Here is a 26,045-nt window from a genome sequence, read left to right on the forward strand (position 1 = left end):
TTTGCGCCCAAAGGTCCGAGTGGGCTTGACTCGCTCTCCTGTATCGCGTCCATCTCTGTTATCAGTCACCCTGCTTTTGACTAGTGGCACAGGTAGGAAGTGACGTCACTGCAGCCTACGGGTCCCTCAATGGGCCAAATTTAAAATGCTTGCGCATTGACTTGCCACTCACGATTAATTTTTGCGTTAATTTTTATAGCGCTTTAATTTGCAGCGTAATTAATTAATCTAATTAACGCGCCCGCGACCTGCGTCAGCGGATTAAGCGGGTTGGAAGATGAATGAATGAATGAATGAATAATTAACGCGTTAAACTGACAGCCCTACTTCATAGTATTAATTTTAGAAGTGATAGTAGTTGGATTAAGAAACAGAAGCATATTTACTTTGTAGTTATAAACTATGTGTAGCTTTAATATAAGTTTAAGTTAAACACAAGGTACTCAAAGTAAATTAATGTGGGGTAATGTGATGAGGGAGCCTGTTTGATTGTATTTTAGATCTATCAGCTTTTTGATTTATTTTTGAATGACTGATTAATTTTTATTTGCTATAGTGTTCTCTGGCCATTTCTCAGGTTTCTTGAGTGGCCATTGTTCTCCAAGTTTAGCTATAATGGACTGGATAAAACCTTTCACACACCCAAACCTGGCAGAAATGCAAAACTTTGTTGTCAATCAGTGCTGTTTGGGTCCTGGAAGATTGGTGCATGTTGAATGGAAAAATCAATCTGTAAACGGTTGTTTCTCTCCTGCAGAAATAAGCCTCATAAACCACAGGGGAATTCCTGAAGAGCTTAAAATAACATTTTTGCACAAAAATCTTTAAGGGCAGATACAGCACAACAGCAACCCATCCAACATGAAGAGACACACATAATGAAAATGAAATGTAAACTTGAACATTTTTTTTTATTTGTCTCACCTTGTATATTTTCAGGATGACTGCTTCATGTTGTTGAATCAAATCAAATGTTATTTGGTGTTGAATGTCCTTCACTTAGGATCAAATCAAGTTGTTGACATACATCAAGTTGTGAAATACATCAAGTTTGTTCATCCAAAGGATCCCTGCTGTTTTCACTTCGTGTTTTCAGTATGTTCCAGTGTCCAGTTCATGGAGTGCATAAAATAGTATTGTAGTGTCTGTCATGCCAACACAGTCGGGGTCCAAAGGGATTTTTTGTAGCCTGGATAGATGCTAATTCAGCAAAAATTGTGAGACCTGCAACCAGCAGAGAGATGAATCTGCCAATTAGAAAAACTGGACTTCCTTTAAGATGTTTATAAATGAGTCACTATATCCTGTTTATAGGGATAATTTATCATTTTAATCATAGGTAGATTCAGGGGGTGGTACTGGAGGGGCAGTGGCCCATTCTGTACTCTGATTGGTCCCTGAAGTGCCTCTGTGCTGTCCTTGACTTTTGTTGTTTTTGGTTTCAAACACGTCTTGTAATTTTAGTGCCACTATGTTTATGTCAGGTGGAAGGGAATCTTTCAATAGAAGGATTACCACATTTATGACCTTTGTTGCAACTTGGATGTCAAGAGAATCCTATGTTTATTATAAGATTGATGTAGTAATTCTTAAGTGACTTGAGATGGGCATGAGGCTGCATCTGCAGAGTCGTGCAGAAGCGTGCAATGATTCCATCAGATTGAAGTCAGAGGTTTGAGTATGAAGTGAGAATTTTTACTTTTTTCTTGACTTTAACATTTCATAATGGCCCCTCTGTGTGGACCACATATGTGGGCCCTTTGTGGCTCTTGACTTCCAGATCTGCCTTCTTGTTGGCTATTAAGAGTAGCTACATGCTCACGTCTGTGAGGAATACAAGAACATACGGAGTGAAGAACAGAGATTTAAAATGACTAGTTGTAGTTACTGGGTGGTACATGGTAGACAAGCATCTCTTGGCATCACTGTGAGGTTGCCAGGCACCAGTGTGAACGCTTACATAAGTGATAAGTTGGTTGCATGATACAAAAGATTTTCAAGACTTCTGATCCTGATGAGTTGAGAGGCGCCGTAGTTGCTAATCTAGTTTTATTCCCTGTGTTAGTGAACATTCACAACTATAACAGGCTTTTTTATTTATACCCAGCAGCGCATCGTCTTCTATCACCAGGGTACCTTGCATGTGCTCAGTACAGTGATGCTCTTGAAGTTGACCCTGCTGTGAGTCATCTTGCGTTTCTCTGTGCTGGGAGGGGGGCTCAGCGTTCAGTGTGATCCATGTTGGAGCAGTGCGAGGCTGCCGTTGGCTGTGTGACAGGGGAAACTGGAGCACAGCTCTGAGCCATAGGCAGAAATACCAGGTCTAACTAGGACATGTGGAGAAATGGGGCGAGTGGTGGGGCGTCTCTCACAGGGATCTTCATGCAGCGATGGTGAGGGGTGTCCCGGTGGGGATTAGTTCCCAATGTTTTTGTTTACACCATGTGTTGTTGATTATTTCTTGTCACTCATGCTTATCTGGAAGTGACTGCAGTACTTTTCCTTCCCAGTGCGCCTGTCCCATTTGTCCTGGTAACCAGCAGGCAGATCAATGACACCCTGATACAATGCAGTCTGCTTCAAACTATTGTAGGGTGTATGTCCACCTGCGACTCATTGATATCAGTCATGTTTCATTCATTATTTCCTGCTTTACTCTGTCTATTAAACATTTCCCAAACTCAGAGGTCACTGTAAATGTTTTTATCTAAATGTCCCATATTAAAATCAATTGCACACAACTGTCAGACATCTATGTATTCTGAATATATTGCCCCAAACTGATCCGTAGTCGTGTTTAGAAGTCGCTCATATGAGCTCTACTAAAAATATCTGTTCTTGCACCTTTAAATGCTAATGAGCTCTGTCTGTCAACACCTACCTTGTCTGTGACATGCCCCTCTCACAGAGAGGATGTGGCTAACAGTAGCATGTGCTAATGTTTACGATGAATGAATTTTATCTCAAAGTGTAGAGGCTAAGCCAAGCTTTAACCACTGAGATATTCCACCACACTGACATGAATGACACGCTGATGCACTACCTGGTCATCAACAGTCTGACACGCCCCTTTATGCTTGATTAATCTGCTTTATTTTCATTAAGTTTCTCATTTTACTCCACTAATAGTTAACATCAGAAAGCAAAACATTCAGTTCGGTGTTCAAAAGTTAAAAAAACAGTTAATGCTTCCAGGCAGAGGCCAACATTGGTTCCTGCATAAACCTGTGCACCAATCATACCCAAGAGGCCCAATAGTTCCTAGTTGCTACTGGGGGACAACCCCATCAATACTTTAAAATCATATGAAATAACAGACGGGTTGAAACAGAGTTTTCTAACAGGAAGCTAATAGTCTACATTGCTGCTCTAACTTTCAACCTGACCTGAATTGTCTTCAGTCTCCGTGTTGGTGAATGTCTCCATGAATATAAATACAGTGTGAGTTTGTTTCCTGCTCAAAAGTTCACAGAGATGTGGAGAAAATAAGGAATAAACACTGAAGATGAAGCACTAAGGGGAAAAAAGAAATGACCACATGAAGTCTGACATCAGAGCAAACTGTTCACTTTTTCTTATATTTGCTGAGTCATTTTGACATGACATGAAATCTGAATCTATGGGGTCTAAATGTTACGTTTTACAGACCGTTAGCATTAGGCTAAATCCTCTAGACATGTTGTTGTGATCTGCTCTTATCAGGCTGTCTTCCAAATTGTGGCCGGCAGAGAAACTTATGTCTTTTTAAGTTTGTATTAAATATGAATGTTCAACTGGTTGTAATTTAGGCGCATATAGCTTATTGATTGTTTACTGATTGCTTATGTTTTCATGCTAAAAAAAACACCCCTCTTCGTCCTTTTGACAAATTGCATCCTGACCGCTATATATCCAGTATGTGGAGACCTTATAATGAAGGTTCCAAATAATATGGGACCTTTAAAAATTGAAGTTTCATGTTCTAATAAGGAAATAACGCCATTCAAACTTTCAAATGTTTAACATTGCTCTTTTGTAAATGATTGATATTTTATACTGAAAAAAGACGAAGTGATTAATGAAAGAAGAAAAAGGTCTTCAATTTTTTTAAAGCAAGGTTTTATATTTCCTTCCTTCATTTCAAGTACTGTTAATAGCTGCTGTTGATAGGTGGGTGCTGTTTTTGACCTCTCAGATTAAGAGCAATAAACTCAAAGATTGATTTGTTCCTGTCTCCTCTGTGTTTTTACTGCAGGACACCAATGAAATTGTGGCCATTAAGAAATTCAAGGACAGTGAAGGTAATTCAATCATCAATGTTTTCTTGTTCTCAAACCATTCACCATCTCAATACATCCCGTCATTGCTCGCAAACCCAGCGTGATTCCTCTTCCCTCTGTGTCCCTCTGTCATGCAGAAAATGAGGAGGTTAAAGAAACAACGCTACGGGAGCTTAAGATGCTCCGCACCCTCAAGCAGGAGAACATTGTGGAGCTGAAGGAGGCCTTCCGCAGGAGAGGAAAACTCTACCTTGTCTTTGAGTATGTGGAGAAGGTTAGCTTGTTCTTTTTTGATCTCTAGACTGTGTTTTTGTATGTGTTACTGTCACCCTGCATGGTGTCACCTTGTTTTGTTATTTCTCTTTCAGAACATGCTTGAGCTGCTTGAGGAATTACCCAATGGTGTGCCGACTGACAAAGCACGCAGCTACATCTACCAGCTAATCAGAGCCATTCACTGGTGCCACAAACACGACATCGTTCATCGGGGTAAAGTCACTCTGTCTATGACGCGTTATAAAAACACCGACAGGTGGAGGTAGAGAAGAGACGCTCCGACCATGATTAGTCCTGAGTTCCCAGCAGCCTGTTCAGGTCCAGAGAGGACAGCATCTAAAGTGGTACCAGCTGTAGTAAATGTTCTTTTTCACTGTAGAACAGAGTCAGTGTATGTCATTAAACTTTGTCCTAGCAGGTTCTCCTACAGAATGTGTTCTATCAACCCCTTTATTGTTAGCAATGTGTGACTTTTGGGTGAATTACTTACAGCAGAGCCAGAAACCAGATGGTCTGGTAGAGTTCTTGGCATGGTAAATGAACCAAGCAGGCATCCAAATGGCCTGTGGTATACCAAGCATGTATGCTGCAGGACAGCTTTACAGTCTATCTCTACCACTGTTGCTTTACACTCTGTGACATTTTATGACTACAATTTGATTCTTTTTTTTGCAAATATTCTGTCAACTGAACTAAAAAATGCAATTTTTCCACAAACCAGATGAAGATGTGGTGACAGGAATGATCCCAGTGGTGATGTAATGATACAAGCTTATGTGCTTTCTTCCTCCACAGATATAAAGCCAGAAAACCTTCTCATCAGCTCTGATGACGTCCTCAAGTTATGTGACTTTGGTGAGCATATCTATTGAGAACTTGTGCTGTAGGAGCTGCAAGGAAGGCAGCTTAACAGTCAGCACTGTGATTTAAAGGGAGCGTTTACAACAGAGACTATATTAAGATGAAACCACTGCTACGCAGGGGCAGCGGGCAGCCTCATCCGGTTATCTAAAGCTGTGTGTGCAGCCCTCTGCTTTTCTTCTCATGCTACCACTGTGCTTTTCCCCTCATCTCAGTTAATGAGATGTCTTGGAAAACAAGAGGCTAATCTTGATTCAATCTGGCAGCTCCGTAAGAAATGGAGAGAAAAAAGAAAACATGGCATAGCCAAGACCATGTAGACAGTCTGCAGTGAGAGACTGAAGACCTGCTGTTTGCTCAGTGCGTTGAGAACAGAAATAATGTAAACAGTGCACATTGTTATTGTGTGTAGTTGTAGACTTTGTATATCTTGAATGATTGCAACACTGTATTTCAGTGTTTGTGACCTTTGTCAAGCATTTATTAATGCAGAAATTATCAAATAAATTGTTTATCCTTACATATTTAGCTTTGGCTTTGCTCTGAGTGCATTTATCATTCATGTTTTGTGCTTATTTACTGTTTTGTTTTTGCTAAGTTGATAAGAAAATTGATACCACTCATGAGCCTGCAGTTTCTTTCTTGTGTGTCTTTGTCATTATTTAGCTGCAGCAAACTATCAATCTTCTCAGCTGAAGCTTCATACATTTAATTTTCTCATCCAACTCTTGACAATAACAAAGATGAATGAGGATGTTACATTGTCTACTGCTATTTCCATCAGACTAACTATTAGATTGTGACAATAGCTGTATTTGTAAATTTATAGTTATGCTTCAGGGTCATGGAAGTGCTTTAATACAAGCTCTCATAAGAGGGATCATCATCTCTTTAAGTGCAGCTTTCCTTAAGTCGACTGCTTTATTATAACTTAGATCTGTGAATCATAACCGCTATCCAGAGAGTGGTGAATATCATTTTTGGTGTCTCAGTATATAGACCATAACATAAGGCTCCTCATTACACTATATGGCTTCCTCTGTCTTCTCTTTCCAGGCTTTGCGCGTAATCTCTCTGAGGGCACCGACGCCAATTACACTGAGTATGTGGCCACGAGATGGTACCGCTCTCCAGAGCTCTTGCTGGGGTTTGTCTAGTGTTTTTATTACACAGCCTGAGAGCTCAGTCATTACCTAACAGCGTAAGTGTGAACGTATGCCAATCGTTAATCAGCGTCCCCTTTAATGTCTGCTCCCAGAGCTCCTTACGGGAAGGCGGTGGACATGTGGTCGGTGGGCTGCATTTTAGGAGAACTGAGTGATGGACAGCCTCTCTTCCCAGGAGAGAGTGAGATCGATCAGCTCTTCACCATCCAAAAAGTGTTGGGCCCTCTGCCACCGGAGCAGATGAAGCTGTTCTATAACAACCCTCGCTTCCACGGGCTGCGGGTAACACCCTGATCCTCACTATGCCTCACACTGCTGACTCCTCCCCTTGTTTCATTGGCTGCTCATTTCTGTCTATCCATCAGCCTCGTCTTGATCTTCTCTCCTGTCTCTTTCTCCCTCCTCTTCTTCCCTCCCTCCCTCTCTTCTTCTTCTTCCCTTATTTATTTTCTGCTCCTGCTTTATCTCTGCACTCTCCACTTGTTTTTCTCTCTGCTGAGTTTGCTGTGACTGATTGGATAGCAATGACTCATCGTGTATCATGTATCCTTTATGTCCTGCGAAGGAAGGCAGTGATAAGTCTTCTGTGGCAGGCTGGTGTTACACAGACCCGGGTTGTCCTTTCTCTCTGCCCACACTTCCGGATATAATTATGAGTTTCCAAAATGTCCCTCTGTGAATACCTGACAGTGAATACTTACTGATAAAGACTAGCATGGTTGCTAATGCTGCCTTTAAAAAAATGTACTGCATTTTGAATTCAAGCTCAAATTGCGGTTATTTTGTAGTACTCTCTTCTGGAAGACAGGCGGATGACAGAAATCCTGTCGTTTTAAATAAATGCCTTATCTACTCTTAGTAGCCTAGCAGACTAATCTCTGCAGCCGTTCAATACCGTTAATGATTCAAATGACACTCTGTTAGTAACGCTCTCTTATGGATCATGTTCAAGCCCCTCCCTCAATGGAAAACAATGAAAGAAATAGCTGAGATGTCCATGAGAAGGGAGAAGGGAACCACACAAACTCTTTTTAAAAACATTAAGCAGGAGACCAACAAGAAACCAGACAACACTTATGAGTCAGTGATCGCGGAATAGTTAATCATTGTTTTATCACACTGACCACCTACGAAGTGCCTTCTGCAACACATGGAAATGTGTGATGTGAAAAGAACAGCTTCTGGATGTTTTTTGGCTAAAAAGCATTCACAGCAGTCAGAAGAAAAATTATGTCCAAAGGAAAGATTGAGATGAAGTGTTTTACAAGAGCACAAGTGTTTAAGTAAAATATTCCACTCTAGATTTAAATATAAATTCATTGTCAGAGAGCAATAAATCAAATGCAGATCAAACAGATTATTTCAGACAGCACACTTTTCTTTGGTGTATCTTTGCATATTGTTTCATTTTTATTTGGGGAGTGTTTTTACCTGACAGGACATCTGAAGGGTAGACAGGAAATGCTAAGGGAGAAGGTAGAAGACAGGCAGCAAAGGTATATGGGCAGAATCAAAGCCTTGCCTCCTCCTAGATTTTTGCCGTATATAAGGAGCACATGCTCTACGACTGGACAACACAATGGTGCAGTGGGTAGCGCTGTCGCCTCACAGCCATGAGGTTCAGGGTTCAATTCCTTTCTGTTTGTTCCCCCCATTTACGCATGGGTTCTCTCTGGGTTCCCTGGCTTCTTCCCACTTCCAAAAACATGCAGTTTACGTGAATTGATCACTCCAGTCCATTGGTGTGAGTGGCCCCATGATGCACTGGCGACGCATCTAGAGTGTAACCCACCCATCACCCGTGACCCAAAGGGACGAAAATGCGGCTGAAGAACAGCCTACAAGAGAATGGATGGATGAATGGATGGATGGATGGATGGATGGATGGATGGATGGATGCTCTGCAACTGAACCAAAGGCAGCCACACCTTTCCACACATTACTTTTGTCTAAAAACACAAGATGACCTTTCAGACCGATGCAAGGTTTGAACTCTCCACTCATTTGGTTTCCCAAAATATTTTCAGTAAGGCGTGTGCAACAAAGAACACTTTCTGGAAGCTTATTGGTAACCAAAGAATCAAATGTCAAGAAACAGCTTCTGAATTCTTTGTATATATTGTTGTGATTGTCAATAATGCTTCCAGCCCAAATGCTCATAAACTCTTTCCCTGGCCCCAGTGCTAGGATCATCCTGATGACCTCAAAGGACTTTGTTTTAACCAGTTAAATCTAGCTGAACTATGTCTTCTAAAGCATTATGAGTGTTGACTAGCTTAGTTAATTAGAAAAATAAAGACCCTGCCAATATCTGATTGGAAAATACTCCCCTTTCTGTTCAAAATGTTCGTACCCTCCTTTGGCTTTCTAGTAATGAAAATAAGTCATCTACTGTACACACGTACACACTTTCTAGAGAGAAGTAACTTGTTGTGGCTAAATTCTTCATATTTTTCCTGTACAATCCTTTTTCATCATTATGATCTCTTGTAGTTTCCTGCTGTGAACCACCCCCAAACTTTGGAGCGGAGGTACCTGGGCATCATCGGTGGAGCTCTGCTGGATCTGCTGAAGGTAGAGTCCCAGATCTGACAAAGCTTGTGAAGCTGCGTGGATATTTTTGTCTTTTTCAATCATTGGAATTCATTTCTGCTCATGTGACATAGAAAACACTCTGTATTCATAAAGCCTCACCTGATAATGCCATCATTATGGTGGAGCTTATGACGTGACTCCATGTATGCACCTTGCCGCTTCAGCATCTCTTGGCTCATATTGTCGCTCCAGCACTGCTGTTACTGCTGTGCCTGCACTATAAACAGGGGCTCTGTGTCAAGAATGTGGGCTGTGCTGGTGCTCTTGCGCTTTTCTCAGTAGATAATGACTCACTGCTAACATAATGTCATCTCAGGGCTGACTTCAGCAAAGACAGGCATCTCATTAGTATTTAGACTTTGTTAGGCTTGCTAATGTGTGGCTGCCTGGCTTGCAAAGAGTGTTCGTCGTAATAGTTCCCTTGTTGTCACTGAACGATGTTCGGCTTTATTTTGAGTACATGGAGCGAAAAGAAAATGTTAAAAACTATAGTTCACATCGTTATTTGGCGTGTTTGTAGTTATGACTACAAGACACAATTAAATGTAGCAGTAGTCTGACTTTTATCATAATGGTGATGAGTCATAGTAGCATGACTGTTTCAGTTTGCCAGCGAGTTTTGGATGACCAGGGTGTCTGGAGGACTCACGGGCTCCATCTGTGTACGCGTGTGTGTGTGTGTGTGTGTGTGTGTGTGTGTGTGTGTGTGTGTGTGTGTGTGTGTGTGTGTGTGTGTGTGTGTGTGTGTGTGTGTGTGTGTGTTAGAGCCTGCTGCTGCTGAACCCAACGGAGCGCTTTCTTACGGAGCAGAGCCTCAACCATCACGCCTTCCAAACCTTGCGGCTGGTGGAGCTTCCCGGCCCACCCACACCTACACCTGTACGCTCCTCCAAGAGAAAACCACACCACGGAGACAACACCACCCCCAGCAGGTCAGCAGGGAGAACGATAGCTAGATGAAGCTGTTCTGTTTTTATCCCTTATGCTAATGTGAGTGTTGTTTTTAGACCATTACCTGCAGCACGAAATGTAGTGACACTTATGTAGAATGTGTTTCCCTTTGTGAGAAGATTTAATGTGCTTTCACTCACCAGCAAGCACAAACAGAGTTCATCCAATTGAAACATAGACATGCAGCAAGAAGATTAAACAACTTCGACAGTGAAGTGTAATGCTTGGAAGCTCCAGAGGGCCAGCACAGAATGAAAATACTAAAAATTGAACTATCTTGTAGAAATCCCTCCTGATTTTTCCCAAATCATGGTGACTGACTGACAGATAAAGCGGTGGAAAGTCGCGTGTGATCCTGTTACACAACATCTAATTACAGTAGAGACAGTCATACCTACTGGGAAGTTTGTAGTTTTATATTAATATACACGTGTCTTCAAGTTGACCAGCCTACCCAGGGACGGTGGTCATAAATGAGCTTTGGCTAAGAATCATATATGGAATACATCTGTGTCACTCTATAACCTGATAGACTTGTTTATTCATCATAATTGACAAATTAATAAATAAAATTAAAAAAATTGATTTACAGCGTTTTTGTGGTCAGTACCTGCTATCCCTGTCCTACTTGTTTTGTTATGGTCCCATACAGTCATACAACATACGTTACACAAAAGAATACACAAGAATAGAGTTGTTAATGACAAAGCCAATTGAGAACATTTCTACCAACCAGGTATCTGATGTCATCTGTACTAGGTAGGTGTACTTACAAATTGAAAACGATGACACAAGTAAGAATATCTAAAACAGCAGAGGTTGTAGCACGATCGCTGCATTTACAATTATTAATTTCTCATTTCTCAATATGTAGCAGGTAATTTTAGTGTCGTTGAGGGCCACCTCAAATAAAGTAATTTATTTACTAAAAGGCCCCTTTATAATTTTATGACTTTAAAAATATCTGGGGGTTCTTTGCTGCGTAAGTGGATCCTGACAGTGGTTTCCGAAACTCTGAAACAGTTTAAAAAAGAACCCTATCCTGAGTTCTGCTGAACCTTGACTCTGCCGAGGATTATACATGCTCCTGCCGTGCTGTGAAGACATGACCCCCGCAAACGAACTGACTACGAGTATGACATGTATCTGCGGCAAGCTATCTAAAAACAAACGTGGCCTAAAAATCCATCAGGCCAGAATGAAATGTTTGGAGCGGAAGAGCGAGGTACAACGCACAGGTCTTGGACCTGGTGAGACGCAGGAGGAGCCCGGACAGGAGGCAACCCACAGATCCCAGTCCCTCCACGTACCAGAGTCTCCCAACCCCGACAGAGTAGTTCCACAGCAGCGGATTAAATGGCCCCCAGCAAGCAGACGGAGCGAGTGGCGGCAGTTTGACAAGGACGTGTCCAACATCATTCGAGCCACAGCCAAAGGAGACGTTGACAGCAGACTCCAAGCCACCACCATCATTGTCAGCTATGGCTCACAAAGATTTGGCTGGACTGAGAAGGGTAACACCAAGACCACATCCTACACCATGAACCGCAGGGCCACTAAGATACACCAACTGCGCCAGGAGCTCCAAACCCTCAAGAGACAGTTCAAGAGAGCTATTGAGGAGGAGAAACAACCATTGGCAGAACTGCGGAAGAAGCTGATAACCCTACGCATAGCAGAGTGGCACAAGAGGCGGGGAAGAGAGAGAGCCAGGAAGCGCGTGGTCTTCATTGCCAATCCCTTCCGTTTTGCCAAACAGCTGCTTGGGGATAAACACAGTATCCGGCTCGAGTGCTCAAAAGAAGAAGTGAACCACTTCCTCCAGAAAACTTTGAGCGACCCACTGAAGGAACAAGATCTAGGACTCAACAAAGCTCTCGTCAGCCCTGCCCCACCAATAGCAGAGTTCAAGCTGACGGAGCCTAGTCTGAAGGAGGTCGAAGAGGTCATAAAGGCAGCCCGCTCAGCATCTTCCCCAGGCCCCAGTGGGGTACCTTACCTCGTCTACAAGCGCTGTTCAGAGCTTCTCCGACATCTATGGAAGACCCTGAAGGTGATCTGGCGAAGGGGGAGAGTGGCCAACCAGTGGAGGTGTGCAGAAGGAGTTTAGATCCCCAAGGAGGAGGACTCGAAAAACATCAACCAGTTTCAGACAATCTCTCTACTGAGTGTGGAAGGGAAGGTGTTCTTCAGCATCGTCTCCCGAAGACAGACCGAGTTTCTCCTCAAGAACAAATGCATCAACATTTCAGTACAGAAGGGTGGGATTCCTGGAGCTCCCGGCTGTCTAGAGCACACTGGTGTAGTCACACAGCTCATCAGAGAGGCCCATGAAAACAGAGGCGATCTCGCTGTGTTGTGGTTGGACCTAACGCCTACGGGTCCATCCCACACAAACTAGTTGAGCTAGTGCTACACCTCCACTACGTTCCCAGTAAGATCAAGCACCTGATCCTGGATTATTACGCCAATTTCAGGCTCAGGTTCACTTCTGGCTCAGTAACATCAGGCTGGCATTGCCTTGGGAAAGGAATAATAACAGGTTGTACCATCTCTGTTACCCTTTTTCGCACTGGCAATGAACATGGTGGTCAAGGCTGCAGAGGTGGAATGCAGAGGGCCCCTATCCAGATCAGGTGTTCATCAGCCCCCTATAAGAGCCTACATGGATGACCTTACCATCAAAACAACATCAGTTCCAGGGAGCAGGTGGATCTTGCAGGGATTGGAGAGACTCATCACATGGGCTAGGATGAGTTTCAAGCCCTCCAAGTCGGGGTCCATGATACTAAAGAGGGGGAAGGTGATGGATAAGTACCGGTTCTCGATCTCTGGAACTGCAATCCCATCCATCACGGAGCAGCCAGTCAAGAGCTTGGGGAAGATCTTTGACTCAAGCCTGAAAGACTCTGCTGCCATCCAGGAGTTTGGTGTGCAACTAGGAGCATGGCTCACCAGGGTGGACAAGTCTGGCCTGCCTGGTAGATTTAAAGCCTGGATCTACCAGCGCTCTATTCTGCCCAGAGTCTTGTGGCCTCTCCTCGTCTATGCAGTCCCCGTAACAACTGTGGAATCCCTCGAAATACGGTAACTTAAGGACTTTTAAATTTAATTGGCAACTAAAGCAATTAGTTTATATACTATAATTATAGATATATCCCTACCCTACAGTAAACAGTACCACTGCACTACACTACTGCTTTATAACGATCGTATCACTGTAGTTAAGGCTTCTGCCTCCTACTTAGACACTACATGAAATAAAACAAGAATAACTTCCACTATGTCATTTATTGCTGAACAACAGATATTCATTGTGCTTCTCCCATAGCTCAGTATTGCTACAAAGCGATGGCAGTACAGGAACACACTGCTCTGAAAATGACTGCAGCCAATGAGTTAATGTCTAAATCATACATTTTAAGTTTGACATACTGCAGTGTTTACCTGTTATGATTAAATTGTGACTGGGAGACTGCCCTTTTCGTAACTGCTGCTGATAGCCGCTACTTCCCTCTGCTCTCATCCTGCGTCCAGTGAATGACAGGAAGTGAAACATGAGGTCAAATATTTTTTTCAAGAAAAAAAACCCCCCAGTATTAACCGGTTTACAATTATTTTCTGTTCCGATTCTGTTCCGGAACATTAAAAAATATAAAGTTCTCGGTTTCGTTCCTGCCAAAATACCAAAAGTTTCCGGTTTTCGTTTTGAACTGGTTCAAAGCCCTGTTACCAGGAAGCGCATCAGCGGGTCATTGACGTAAGTGTGGTGAAATACATCAGGAAATTAAAGCTTGGCTTAGCCTCTACATCCCCCGAGGATAAAATTCATTCAGCACAGGTAGAGATATAAAAGCTACATAATGGTACTACAGTACTTCATTTAATTTATGTGTCGCTTTTATGCCCTGTAATTGTTTCTGGTAAGTCTCAAGGAACGTTCCATGAACCTGTTCAAAGCTGTGGCTTTTATATAACTTTATATAACTAATATAATTTATAAATTGGATTATTATTGCTTAGAAAGACCTTGGTAATAAGTGACATGTCATGTCTCTTGTTGTTTTATGACTAAGATTTCTACATAGAAATCTGATGCAGTTACTTATTTCAGATGGTTCCTACAGTTTGATGAATTGTAACTGACATCGTCTATGTTGATGATGTTCTGTCTTTCCTCTGTTGTTTAGGAGCCATGGAGGAAAGAGCTCAGGAGGCCACCGCTCCAGCAGCAGAGAGTGCTCCAGCTTGCCCCGCCATGAAGACCTCCACCCCAGCAATGACAGCTTTCTCAACGGCAACTTGCCAGCAGCGATCAACCTCAGTCCCACTTTGCATCCTAAAAACTATCAGGCGCAGATCTACAACCACTCCACGTCATGCAACATGGACTTGGCCAGCAGCAACCTGCCTCATCTGCTCAGCCCTGGAGAAGCCAAGAGCAAGGGCGACTTTGACATGAACCTTGGTTCCAAGGTGTCCGACGGTCCTGGAGCCAAGTACCTCAAATCCAACTTTCGTTCACAGCAGCACCGACACTCTTTTGTGGAGGGGAAGACCAACACGCTTCAGTCAGGGGAGAAACACAGTCGGCACAGCTACATGGACTCTCATGGTGCCACACCTTCTTCTAAGTTTGCCTACCTGAACTTGTCCAAGAGCTACGGTACACTTAGCGATGCCAAGTCAGTGGGAAACTTAAATGACGTGCATCTTTATGCTGATGAGCCCACATCTCGCTATTTCCCTTCAAGCTGCCTCGACCTAACGGCCCCTAGCAGCCCGGCGTCCCGCCGAGTGGACAGGCTGGGGCCTGGCCTGGCTGGCAGGGGAAGCATGCGCTCTGACAGAGAGAGCAACACTCTGGACTCATCCTACAGGCGGTCCTCCCTCCGCCATAAAGCCTCAGACGAGGCCAAATCTCCAGATACTCTAGAGCCGGGGGAAAGTGAGAGGAGCCACGGACATTCCTTGTCTGCCCCTCATGATCCTCTGTCTTACAGTCAGGGATACACTAGTCCCTTTTCCTCCCAGCAGCGGCCTCACCGTCATTCGATGTATGTACGCAGAGACCACCAGAGGACACACGGGGCTGACGAGGGCCTGACGGTGGGGCAGGGCATACCCACCAGAGCCAGCAGCCTCCAGCTCCTTTCCCCACAGCTGCAGCACCGCACACTGCCTCGCCACTCAGGGGGCTCCTCCAGGGAGGAAGACATGAGCAGGGTCAGTCATCAGCCCACATCAAAAATCTGCAAACCTAAGCCTACATGATCTAATCATACCAAATGCCTACATCTGGTGGTGTTGGATAACTTTACCTCAGTCTCAGTTTCTACAACAACGAGGCCAAGATTTATTCTGGTGGCATCTGAAAATATCATGATCTTTATTAGCATTAGTCAGGAAATGCAGCTTTTTTTCTTTTTATGCAGTACATACAGAATGTCATTATAATATATATGCTGTGTGTGTGTGTGTGTGTGTGTGTGTGTGTGTGTGTGTGTGTGTGTGTGTGTGTGTGTGTGTGTGTGTGTGTTTGTGCATACAGTACATAGTATACATATACAGTATATAGTATATATACAGTATATATAAATATATATATACACACTTACAGTGTCTGTATATATAAACGTACAGTATATATACAGTGTATATACTGTACATACTGTGTATATACTATATGTGTGTATATGTGTGTGTGTATATATATACATACATACATACATACATATATATATATATATATATATATATATATATATATATATATATATATATATATATATATAATTGTGTGTGTGCGTGTTTGTATGTGTGCGCTGCATTGCTGAGCTCACATCATGCTTCGTCATTTTTCCATTAACAGAGTGAACAGGCACCCAATGAGGCCACGCAGAGCAGACCCCCAATAAGGGACTCCACAAGGGACAACGCCGCATCATTTCACACACAGCGGCAAAAAAATGAGGTCCGACATTCTGCCTGCACCCACCATTCCCCACCCACATCCGCGCTCTCGGTAGACTGGATGTGGGTGGATGCTGCTGTCATGAACTGCACTCTCTTTTGCTGTCTCTTTACATCCAATGCCTCTTCATTTTCTCTGTTTGCTTTGCTTCCCTTTAATGTGACTGCTCACGATAGTGCAGTGAGGTTTGTCATCAGTGCACATTTTAGTTTGATTCAAGAAGAAATTTATAGCCTTCAAAGATGTGGTTTTATTATTATGACCACTCTTGAATCTTGGTGTCTCTCCTGCATTCTGTTCTGAAAGGTAAATAAAAATATCAGCTCAGATAGCGAGGCAGCAAAACTGTTGGCGTTAGATTTTCTGCATGACAAAGTTTTTTGTTGTGACTCAGGTGGGCCTATATCACGACCAGCAAACAGAAGATGGGGGCTCTTCCAAAGAGAACCGCAACATTTACAGTGAATCCATGCCTCGGAGGGTGGGCAGCTTCTACAGAGGTTGGTTTAATTACACACTCTGAATGTCTCTTTCTTTCACTACCCTCTGGACACCAAGATGTCAGTTCATTTTCTAGCTTCACGTCAATGATGATTATCATTGTACTACTACTCCAGTAATTTCATTGATCAGGGCCATCAGCCTGCTCATTAGGGTTACAGTTTTTTTTTCCTTATTTCAAATAAATTCCACAAATTGATTTTGGAGCTTGACACAAAATTGATGTTCAAGAGTTTCAAAAACTTTCAAAAGCAGCTAAAATATTAAAAAATCTTGACAAGAATTTGGTTTATAAAAGTGTAGGCATGCAAGTGGCTCTATGAAGTTGTGCTAAAGCACTATGGTGCTTTGAGATAAATGCTAAGATGTGTATGCCTGAAATAAAAATATTAACATGTTAATGTTCCATCTATTCATCTTCTACCGCTTATCCGTCACATAGGCAACAATCTGAACAAGGATGCCCACACTTCTCTCTACCTCGACACCTCTTTTAGCTCATTGGGGGAGGAACTCGGGGAATTTCCAGCCCAGCTGAGAGATGTAGTCTCTCCAGTATGTCTTAGGTCTTCCCACAGACCCCTCCCAGTGGGATATGCCCAGAACTCCTCCCTAGGGAGGTATCCAGGAGGCATTGAAAACAAGACAGGCCACCACAGCTGGCTGTACACTAAACTCCTCTACTGTAACTGAACTCCAACCTCTCTCTGAGGGTGTGCCCAACCAACGTGTGTCAGCTGCTTGTATCTGGGATCTTGTCTTTGCCGTCATGACCCAAAGCTCATGACCATTCTGTCCATAAAGATTATGAACAGTACTGGTAATTTCCAAATCCACAAAGCTCATTTGCACTGGTTGGATGAACTACCACAAACCCTCGGGCACCCTTGGGCCACAATGTAGAGTTGGTCCAGTGTTCCGCAGCCGGAACTTAACTGCTTTGTGCCTCCTGAATCTGAGGTTCGATTATGAGTCTAAGCCTCCTCTCCAGAAGCCTGGAATAGACTTTTCCTGGGAGGCTGATCCCCTAGAAAAGGGGGACCACCACCATGGTATACCAATCCAGAGGCACTGTCCCAACCACCATGTGATGTTACCAAGACACGTCAACCAAGACAATCCCTGCACCTCCAGAGAGTTAATGAAGCAAATCTCATCCACCCCCAGTGCTTTGCCACCAAGCCCTTGGCAACCACCTTGGTGAATTCAGCTTGGGTGATGGTCGAGTCCACCTCTGAGACCCCAGCCCTTTCTTACTACATGACAGACATGGTAGTACCCCTGCCCAACAACATCCCCAGTCAAGGTCCATCTCCACTGTAAACAGTGTTGGCGGTGTGCCACTTTCCCCTCTTGAGGTGCTGGACGGTTTGCCAGAATTTCATCAAAGCCGACCAGTAGTCCTCCTCCATAGCTTTCCCAAATTCCTCCCAGACCCAAGTTTTTGTTTCCATAACTGCTTGGGCCACAGCACTCCTGGCCTGCCATTACCTGTTGGCTGTCTCCTACAAGTCAACAAGGCTTGATAAGACTCTGTCTTCAGCTTGACATCATCCCTTACTTCCAGCATCCACCACCATGCTCGGGGGTTGCTGCCCTGACAGGCACCAGAGGCATTAAGACCACAGTTCCAAGCAGCCATTTTAATAATGGAGGAGAACATGGCTCTTCCTCATGGAGGGAGTTTTTCCCTGCCACTGTTGCTTATGCTTGCTCTGGAGGGTTCAGTTGGGTTTCTCTGTCTGTTAAAGCGCTTTGAAATGTCTGCTGTCATGATTAAGTGCTATATAAATAAAACTTGATTGATTGATTGATGGTCCACTCTGACTCAATCTCCCCAGCCTCCCCAGCATCTGGGAGAAGCTCTCCCGGAGTGGGAGTTGAAGACTGCACTGACAGAGGTTCTCAATAGGCCCTTATTACACATTTGGGCCAGCCCCCTGCCAAGTCTGTGTGGCCCCCTGCTTGGCCAGAGATTCAATATCACAACATGTTGTAAGCATGTTGACAGCTCTGTCCCTCTCTTCACCAAAGTGTCCAAGACACATAGCTGAAGTTAAATGATCTTCACAAAGTCAATCATCAACCCCCAGCTTAGGGTTTCCTTGTGCCATGTGCACTTATGGACGTCCTTGTGCTTTTGTCCAAAGGTGTTTCTTTTGGACAAACTGACTAGCACACACACAAGACCAGGAACAGAACACCACTCATATTCAGATCGGGAAGGCTGTTCATCCCAGTCACCCCCCTCGAAATCTCACTATCACTGCCCACGTGAGCACCGAAGTCCCCCAGACATTATCCAATACCCTTCCCAGAGAATCCAAGAAGGCCGGGTATTCTGCACTGCTGTTCCGCCCGTACGCCGAAATAACAGTGAGACCTGTTCCCAACCCAAAGGTGTAGGGATGCAACTCTCATGTTCACTGGGCTAAACTCCAACCATCAACTGCCAACCAATGCACATTGGACCTGTCCTCTATGGCTCCCTTGGTGGGCGGTCACTCCACCGGAAGTTAGGCCCATGTTTTCCTTTCGGGCTAAGTCCAGCAAGGCCCCATGGGCGGAGGCCCAGCTACCAGGAGCCCCATGTTAATGTTCAGGGGTATTACAGTAAATCCTTCGTGCATTTGCACATCAAGATGCCCGGCTTCTTGATGTGCAAATACTGTGATACGGTACGCGCATTGAATTGGCTGACAGCATCCGGAAGTGCGCTGCGTTTCGAGACTCACGGTACGTAACGCACTTCTGTGTATTAAAGAAACACTTAAAACCACTTGAAACAATATATAAGAGTGTGAGAAAAGGTAATACAGATATAAGGTGGTTAAATATCAGTATGGGGAGGGTTCTTAAACGTTTAAACTGTTTAAATTACTTAAATTAAATATTTTGTCGCTGTATCGCGGAATTTCGTTTTTTGCGGGTGGTCCTTGAACGCATTAACCGCAAGTAACGAGGCATCACTGTATTTGCAGTTTTAGTTTAGCATGTTAGCATGTTAACATGTTAGCACACCAACATTCACTAATTTGGACTTGAATATTAACAGCTGAGGCTGAAGGAAAGATCTCTAGGTGTGCTTGTGACTATCTTCCTGAGCAAACTGTATCCCGTGGTTTAAAGAACAAGTTCTTTAAGGGCATGTCCAAACCCATTTCTTAAAGTCAAAAGTAATGCAAAATGACACATAGAGGTTCTATGTAGCATCATATTCATAATAGTGTTTTGAATGTAAGATGAATTGAACTGATCAGTGTCACCTTCAGTATTTTAAAACCCATACGTGCCTGCACCTGACACGTTGCTATTTAAATGGAAATTGCTGTCTGCCGGGACGACAAGGTCATCTTAGTAATATTCTGTGAAAACACTTTTCTCTGCAACTTTGTTGTACAGAAAAGATTTGATCACCACAGTTCTCCATTTGCTGTCTTTTGTTTCTCTTGTTATTGGACAATGTCATATTTTTATTTATTTTGAATTATTCGGTGAGCTTTTGTTGTGCAGTGAACGTTTTGTAAGACTTGAGACAGAAGTTTCTTACTACGTCTTCTCTCCATGCATCAAAACAGTCCCCTCTCCAAGGCCGGACAACTCCTTCCACGATAGCAGGGGTCAGAGTCGGAGCTCAGGTCACTCAGGGGACAGCACGAGTTTGACAAGCCACTCCAAACGTCAGCCAGCTTTTGACCCCTGGTAATTATCACCTTTTTATACAACAGGACACATGTAATAACATCATCTCTAACTTAAATTTCCTTTAAAACAACACAAACACTTTCACTGCACCAGTATGAACGTTTCTCGGGTGTATTCAGTAACTGGCAGGTCACATACTGTATCATGGTAGCTTTAATAGAAACTGTCAGCTTTTATCAGGAGTTTAAAGATATCGCACGTTCTTATTTGGGGCATCATGTACAGCATGGTTTTACTTTCAGGACTGGCCCAGATACTGTTGTGTTGAACCCCTCGGAGCCGTCCAAAGAAAAGGAGAAGCAGGGTTTCTTCAGAGCAATAAAGAAGAAAAAGAAAAAACCTCAAATGGTAACATGCATGCAAGTCCCTCTGAGGATGCAGGCCATGCCTGGATGCATTGTTTCATACATGTGTCCCTCACTGTCTGTCTACATACTTCTCCTCTGCTTTTCAGAGTTTAATAGCTTATTGGCACCTATACGGAGATATAAAATCATTTTTTCTTGTTGTCATGTGTATCATGTTCCCCTTGCCACCAGTCATGTACCTCTATGTTACAGATGCAAGTCCCTGATGGAAGGCCTCCTACCATCAAGAAATGTCTTTTCCCTCTATTTATCCCAAAGAATAACATAAAGCATAGTTCCTCTGTGAGAGTCCTCCCTGTAGTGTCCTCCTCCATGGTACACAATGTTTATACTATACTACTCACCTCCTTACTCTACGCCACCAAACTGACAGTGCATGAATTAACAAAATGAATGAAGAATGCTTTATTTTTTTCACTATGAGCTTGTGTCATTGATTTTCTTTGATCGTTTTATTGGGAAAAAAATCACTCAAGGTAGTCCAGTCATATTCATCTACATCCAAACTAAAAATTTGGCTACTTTCAAAGATTATTGATTTTGATCATTTATTCTTCAATTAGATGAAACTGGAAAACAAGTCCAGTTGTGGATGGATGGATCTGGTTGGTTGTCTTGATGCGTTCTTTGATTCTGATCGGTGGAAACTGGTTTTGACCACAGCCTGAACAGCATGTCTGGTAATGAGCTGAGGACGAAGGAGAACATTCGCTTTACTGTTGACCAGCATCACGCAGAGCCATTCAATTCCTCTTCCACCCCTCAAAGTACATTTAAACCCTTTATTTTATGACAGAGCACAGATCAGGGCAAGAAAACAAAGGAGAAGCTAAATATAAAAGCTGCCACATTTTGACATGTTACCTCACTGATGTCTCAGCGGCAGCAGTGGTTTAGTATGACACAGGTGTTTGAGAGTCTTTTTTCCTCTCACATTTCTATTTATATGTGACAGTCTGTTCAAATGCTGAGATACAGTTACAGCTAACGACAGAGCACAAATAAACACAATCTGGCCTGGAGGAATCAGGCAGTCAAAGTCAGACTCAGTGGAGAAAAGTGTTTGCTACACAATCAGGAAATAATTTGGAAAATTTAAAGGAGCTAGATATGTCACAGATTGTATAAATATCATGAAACATGTACTCTGATCATAAACAAAAGGTGTTGTCTCTTTCCTTCCTCAGGTCAGTCAATGCATAGGAATTTTGTCACCACATGCATGTTAAGTGTTTTTTATTTTTATGACCTAACTCAACAGTGGTCTACTGGCATATAAGTTTCAGATCCACTATTATACTCACAACAAATGTAACTCATACAAATTGTGTATGTCTGTATGACTAGTAATAGAGCATGGGGTAAGTATTTGTTGCTTATTTCACCTCAGAAAAAAGAATCATATTCAGTGTGTTTCTTGTTGTCCTTTATGTTGTGTTTACCTTGCTTGGTCAGAAGTTGTAGAATTTGGGTTTGACTAGTTTAAGTGATATTTACACACATTGTCTAAAAGGTTCCTAGTGAGGGGGTGGACGCAGTCATCCAGAAGACCTCCAGGTCCTCTGGTCACCAGGGTAGCCGCCACAGGACCCGAGACAAAAGCAGAGACCGGGACCAAGAGCGGGACAGGGATAAAGACTGGCCCCCCGAGAAAATCTCCGATTCACACTCTCCAGTATGTCTCACATCGAAAACATTGATTCCATGAAGCATGTGGTTCCAGATCGTGTGAATGATGTGTTGTCCATCTTTAATGTGGCTTTTCCCTCTCAGAGTCAGCCACTGAAATCTCTGCGCAAACTGTTGCACCTTTCGTCTTCATCGTCCAACCAGACAGCGCCCTCTGACATGCGCTACCAGCCTCTGCCTAACCCAGGTTCCGCTCAAGGTGGATTCACAGAAAGCCGGGGTCACTCAGGGGTTAGTACGCCTCAGCTGAAGAGCCGACAAGCAGCCTACCCGCTGACCGGACAGCTGGAGTCCGGCTGGCACACGTCCGCCTTGGGCCGCCCGGAGGGAAACCCCTATCCGGAGCAAATGAGCATCAAGGGAGGCCAGAACGGTCATGGATTTGGGCGCCCCTCCAGGTCTCGTATGCCAAACCTCAATGACCTGAAAGAGACGGCTCTGTGATCTCCCATCACCTGCAGCGCTCAGATCCATTTCAGACTCCTCCGTTCCCCTATTGCTCGTACTGAACGTGTCCCTTACATAACCGTACACCTGCTGAATACTCAGATACCAAACGTTTAGTTTGAAACTCTGCTTGCAAACAGGCCGAAGGCCTTTTTACGTCTTTTTTTGAAAGCTTCCATGTTTGATAGACTTTATATTAGTATATGGTAGTATATTATTCTGATTATAATTTGTATTATAAATAAATATATTTAAAATGGCTGCACACACATGCACATACATATATACAGTATGTGTATACTGTATGTATGTATATATTTGTGTGTGTGTGTGTGTGTGTGTATGTGTGTGCGCGATCGCGCGCGCGCGTGTGTGTGTGCGCAGATAAATGAATAGTAGATTTTAAGTGTAAGTATTTTTGTTTCTAATTGATATAGAAATATAGTACATTTTACTGCTTAGTATTTCCTTAATACTATCTAGACATTCTAAAGTGATATTTTACTGGTTGTTACAGTATAAGCTGTTCTCAGTAAACCTGCGTCGTGTTCATCTCTCCCAGGATTGTAACTCATCAAAAGTGTCATGTTTCTTATGCTGGTTACAGAAACTCAAAAGTCAAAGCAGTCTCGCTCCTGAAAATTTAGGTGTAGTGCGTTTTTCTTTTTTTTTTTGAGTTGGCAATGACAATCTGTAAAGCTTAAATCTTCTTGTTCTTTTTAAGGATGTTTCCTGTTTATGTATTTTTGTAATGCAGCCATTTTAGACGCTATGGTGCCACAAATAGGGAGGAATCCCAACTTAGATCGCCCTCCATAGGAGGTAATGCAGCACTGCATCTAATATTTCCTGAATGAGATGACTGAACCATGCACTAATTTACATTAAGGCACTGACTCTTTGTGTATAATATGTGTAAATCATAATTTTCATACAGATATTTTTGACAGATATTAAATAATCAACTGTTTACATCTCGGTCATTTCAAATACAACACACATAGTAAAGCTTCTCATACAGGTTGTCACTGACAACTGCTTTTGGTAGTAATCTAAAGTTATTCCCTGAAATGTTTATATGTGTGTGTGTTCTTAGGAGCTCCTACATACATTATACAATAAGCCTTGCTGTAAACTTGAAAGAGCCAATAACTAGAATGTGGTACTGAAGGATGTGATCCTCTCATGACCAGAAGTCAAATTCAAGTCGAGTGTGTTGCTCATCAAAGATTTCACTTAAGCAGCTTCCAAATGTACAAATGCAACCAAAATATGGTTTCGTTTTTTCAGCACCTAGGAACAAAAAGCCATTGTGGGGGGTGGGGGGTGCAGGTGCAGTGGTTCCCAACCACTGCTGTCCGAGGTTTCCTCTCATCCATGTCAGAGGAACCCCAGGAAGTTGTCTGTGTAGCTTTTCAGTCATCCAGGTCATGGTTATCCAAAAGCTGTTTGAGTCGATCCACTGGACTTTGAGAAAGTTCTTGAAGACGTTTCGTCTCTCATCCAAGAGACTTCTTCTTCAGAAGAAGTCTCATTTGAGTCGATCCAGTGGATCTACTCAAACAGCTTTTGGAGAACCCCAGAAACCGTCTGTAACACCACCCGTCATACAGGTTCGTTTGATTCATGTTTTTGACACTGCAAATAAAATGTAAATTAAGGTTTACATTTATTTTCTCATTTTGACGGGGTAGTTTTAGCTATATTTCCCTATCTTGTTTGCTATTTTTAAATTAGGTATATATCACTATTATGTCATTCACTACTCAACTATTAATTACTATTTCAGGCAGTTCCCCATTATTTTCAACTGGTTATTTTTAAATGTCCATTATGTTGAGCTCTATATTGTTTGATCCATTTAGCTATTACCTATTTAAACTCTATCTGTACTTTCTTATTAATTCATTGAAGACATTTGGGTAACTTTTTAGCCAAGAACAAAATGAGAGACGTGAATGGGTGCCAACTGTGTTCTTGTTTTGTCTCATTTTTCAAAAACTGTTTAATACATTTTCACAAAATGTTGCAAACATTAGACTTAAGATAAAGTGGTGCCTTTTGGTATTTATGATGTTTTTGATGTTGTTGTTTTTTAATTTCCATGGTTACGTTAAACTTAGACTCCATCTGTGAGTGGGATTTGCCCTAGATAAGGATTTCTGACCCATAACTCAAAACCTTTTGTATCGTCTGCATGTTGGTGAGGTGCCTTTTTGGAATTTGGGAACTTTTTTGCTTTTTATGTATTTTTGAAAATTAAAACCTAAACTTTTTTTGTCAGACATGCAATTTAAAACAGCTGTAGGATACAGGGCCATCTTACCATCTTGTTAATTGTCTGCTTTGAATGAAATTCACTCATGAGAGGATCCAGAATGTTTCTGGCTTGTCAGTCTCAGTCAGTTCAGCTTTTACAGGTCAGTCAAAAGGTGAACATATAAATTATCTTTTGAAATTAGCTCAGCACCTCTTCCTTGTCTTTACATGTAATTCCCTGCAACTGCAGAAACAACCGTGGCCTACATGTCCCTTTGGTTGGGAATCACTTTCTGGTGTATTACTAACTGATAACACACTCTGAGCCACAAAGGACAAGTTTTGAGAAATCTCAGCATCACACCGCAGTTGGAAAGAATCTCTGTACTGTAACATTGTTTTCTGTCTCGGATGAAGTGCCATGAAAGTAGCTTAGCAGAAATAGATTGAAGCTTTTGTAATGTTGCACTTTGGAAAGATTGTGGTTCAGCAATATCACTCTGTAAATTCTTCATTTCGTTATAATCACGGTGACAGTGTGTGAAGACTGAACGCAGTCCAAACATAACTGTATCGTGTTGTGCAATGTGCATCTAAGGACTTTGCACACTATATTAGACACAATGCATTTTTCTTCAGATCAGCATTTGACTGTAGGAGCACTGTGTATTATATTAATACTGTGTGACTACTTGTTTGGTAATATTTATTTCAGAAGATGTTCATCAGCTGTTTAATTGAAATCAAGTATTATTACATTTGTGCTTTTATTACAGACACAAACTAGTAGCATTGTCAGTGTTCATCTGCTTTTTATTTACATGAGGACATAACCCCACAAACAACTTCTTAACAATCTTAGATTATCCATGTTTACATGTGTAATGGTAACTCTCAAATAAAACAAACTAATTTGATTTGACTCTTAATCTGTTTTTTGTTTTTTTTTTATTTTCGACTTCAGTTCAAACACAGTTTGAATTAGCAAATATTC

General features: G+C 42.5%; 1 protein-coding gene across 4 annotated transcripts in view; it reads left to right on the forward strand.

Annotated features, from left to right (window-relative positions):
• Nucleotides 1-25,969, forward strand: part of LOC137599164 (cyclin-dependent kinase-like 5) — a 44,329-nt gene extending 18,360 nt beyond the window's left edge. For 2 of the 4 annotated variants that reach the window (XM_068319903.1, XM_068319906.1), the window contains 16 exons: nucleotides 4,235-4,280; nucleotides 4,397-4,533; nucleotides 4,628-4,748; nucleotides 5,331-5,390; nucleotides 6,453-6,543; nucleotides 6,655-6,844; nucleotides 9,056-9,136; nucleotides 9,923-10,089; nucleotides 14,299-15,334; nucleotides 15,981-16,082; nucleotides 16,477-16,582; nucleotides 20,162-20,285; nucleotides 20,531-20,636; nucleotides 20,849-20,971; nucleotides 22,170-22,331; nucleotides 22,430-25,969. In XM_068319903.1, coding sequence (XP_068176004.1) covers nucleotides 4,235-4,280; nucleotides 4,397-4,533; nucleotides 4,628-4,748; nucleotides 5,331-5,390; nucleotides 6,453-6,543; nucleotides 6,655-6,844; nucleotides 9,056-9,136; nucleotides 9,923-10,089; nucleotides 14,299-15,334; nucleotides 15,981-16,082; nucleotides 16,477-16,582; nucleotides 20,162-20,285; nucleotides 20,531-20,636; nucleotides 20,849-20,971; nucleotides 22,170-22,331; nucleotides 22,430-22,789 — 3,012 coding nt within the window. In that variant the 3' untranslated portion in view covers nucleotides 22,790-25,969. The remainder of the gene's footprint in view (nucleotides 1-4,234; nucleotides 4,281-4,396; nucleotides 4,534-4,627; nucleotides 4,749-5,330; nucleotides 5,391-6,452; nucleotides 6,544-6,654; nucleotides 6,845-9,055; nucleotides 9,137-9,922; nucleotides 10,090-14,298; nucleotides 15,335-15,980; nucleotides 16,083-16,476; nucleotides 16,583-20,161; nucleotides 20,286-20,530; nucleotides 20,637-20,848; nucleotides 20,972-22,169; nucleotides 22,332-22,429) is intronic. The other 2 variants (XM_068319905.1, XM_068319904.1) reach the window with 2 other exon arrangements.
• The last annotated feature ends 76 nt before the right edge of the window (nucleotides 25,970-26,045 follow it).

The sequence above is a fragment of the Antennarius striatus genome, chromosome 7, assembly GCF_040054535.1.
Source record: "Antennarius striatus isolate MH-2024 chromosome 7, ASM4005453v1, whole genome shotgun sequence".
Lineage (NCBI taxonomy): Eukaryota > Metazoa > Chordata > Actinopteri > Lophiiformes > Antennariidae > Antennarius > Antennarius striatus.